Source organism: Chaetura pelagica, unplaced genomic scaffold (genome assembly GCF_000747805.2).
Source record: "Chaetura pelagica isolate M959 unplaced genomic scaffold, ChaPel_1.0 scaffold232, whole genome shotgun sequence".
NCBI classification, from domain to species: Eukaryota; Metazoa; Chordata; class Aves; order Apodiformes; family Apodidae; genus Chaetura; species Chaetura pelagica.
In genome coordinates this window covers 841,928-842,285 of record NW_009952441.1, presented here as the reverse complement: position 1 = coordinate 842,285, position 358 = coordinate 841,928, and the positions used below count along the sequence as shown (strand labels likewise).

Sequence of the window (358 nt, the reverse complement as noted above, 5' to 3'; positions counted from 1 at the left end):
CGCGACACTGGGCCGTCCACGTCTCCGGTACGGACCCCTACCCCGAGGGGGGTCAGCCCTGCCTGCCCCCTCCCCTGCTTCCCCCGGGGTCCTGCCCTGCCCGGCCCTGGGTGTGACGCCCCTGCTGCCCCGCACAACCCTGGCTCTCCCGGCAGCAGGCGTGGACGAGCAGGGAGATCCGGTGAGCTGGGAGGCGACGGGCTGGGCCGCCCGCATCGCCCAGCACGAGGTGGATCACCTGGACGGGATCCTCTACGTCGACCGCATGGACACCCGCACCTTCACCAACGTCTCCTGGATGGAGCTCCTGGACTGACTCCGCTGGCAGCGGCCACCCCCAGGGAGCCGCGGTGGAGGC

General features: G+C 72.6%; 1 protein-coding gene across 1 annotated transcript in view; it reads left to right on the top strand.

Annotated features, from left to right (window-relative positions):
- LOC104398366 (conserved oligomeric Golgi complex subunit 8-like) overlaps positions 1-316 on the top strand; it is a gene marked incomplete at its 5' end in the record, with an annotated part of 2,349 nt that extends 2,033 nt beyond the window's left edge. The window contains one exon of the mRNA XM_010008473.1: positions 173-316. Within this exon, the coding sequence (XP_010006775.1) occupies positions 173-316 (144 nt within the window). The remainder of the gene's footprint in view (positions 1-172) is intronic.
- Between the last annotated feature and the right edge of the window lie 42 nt (positions 317-358).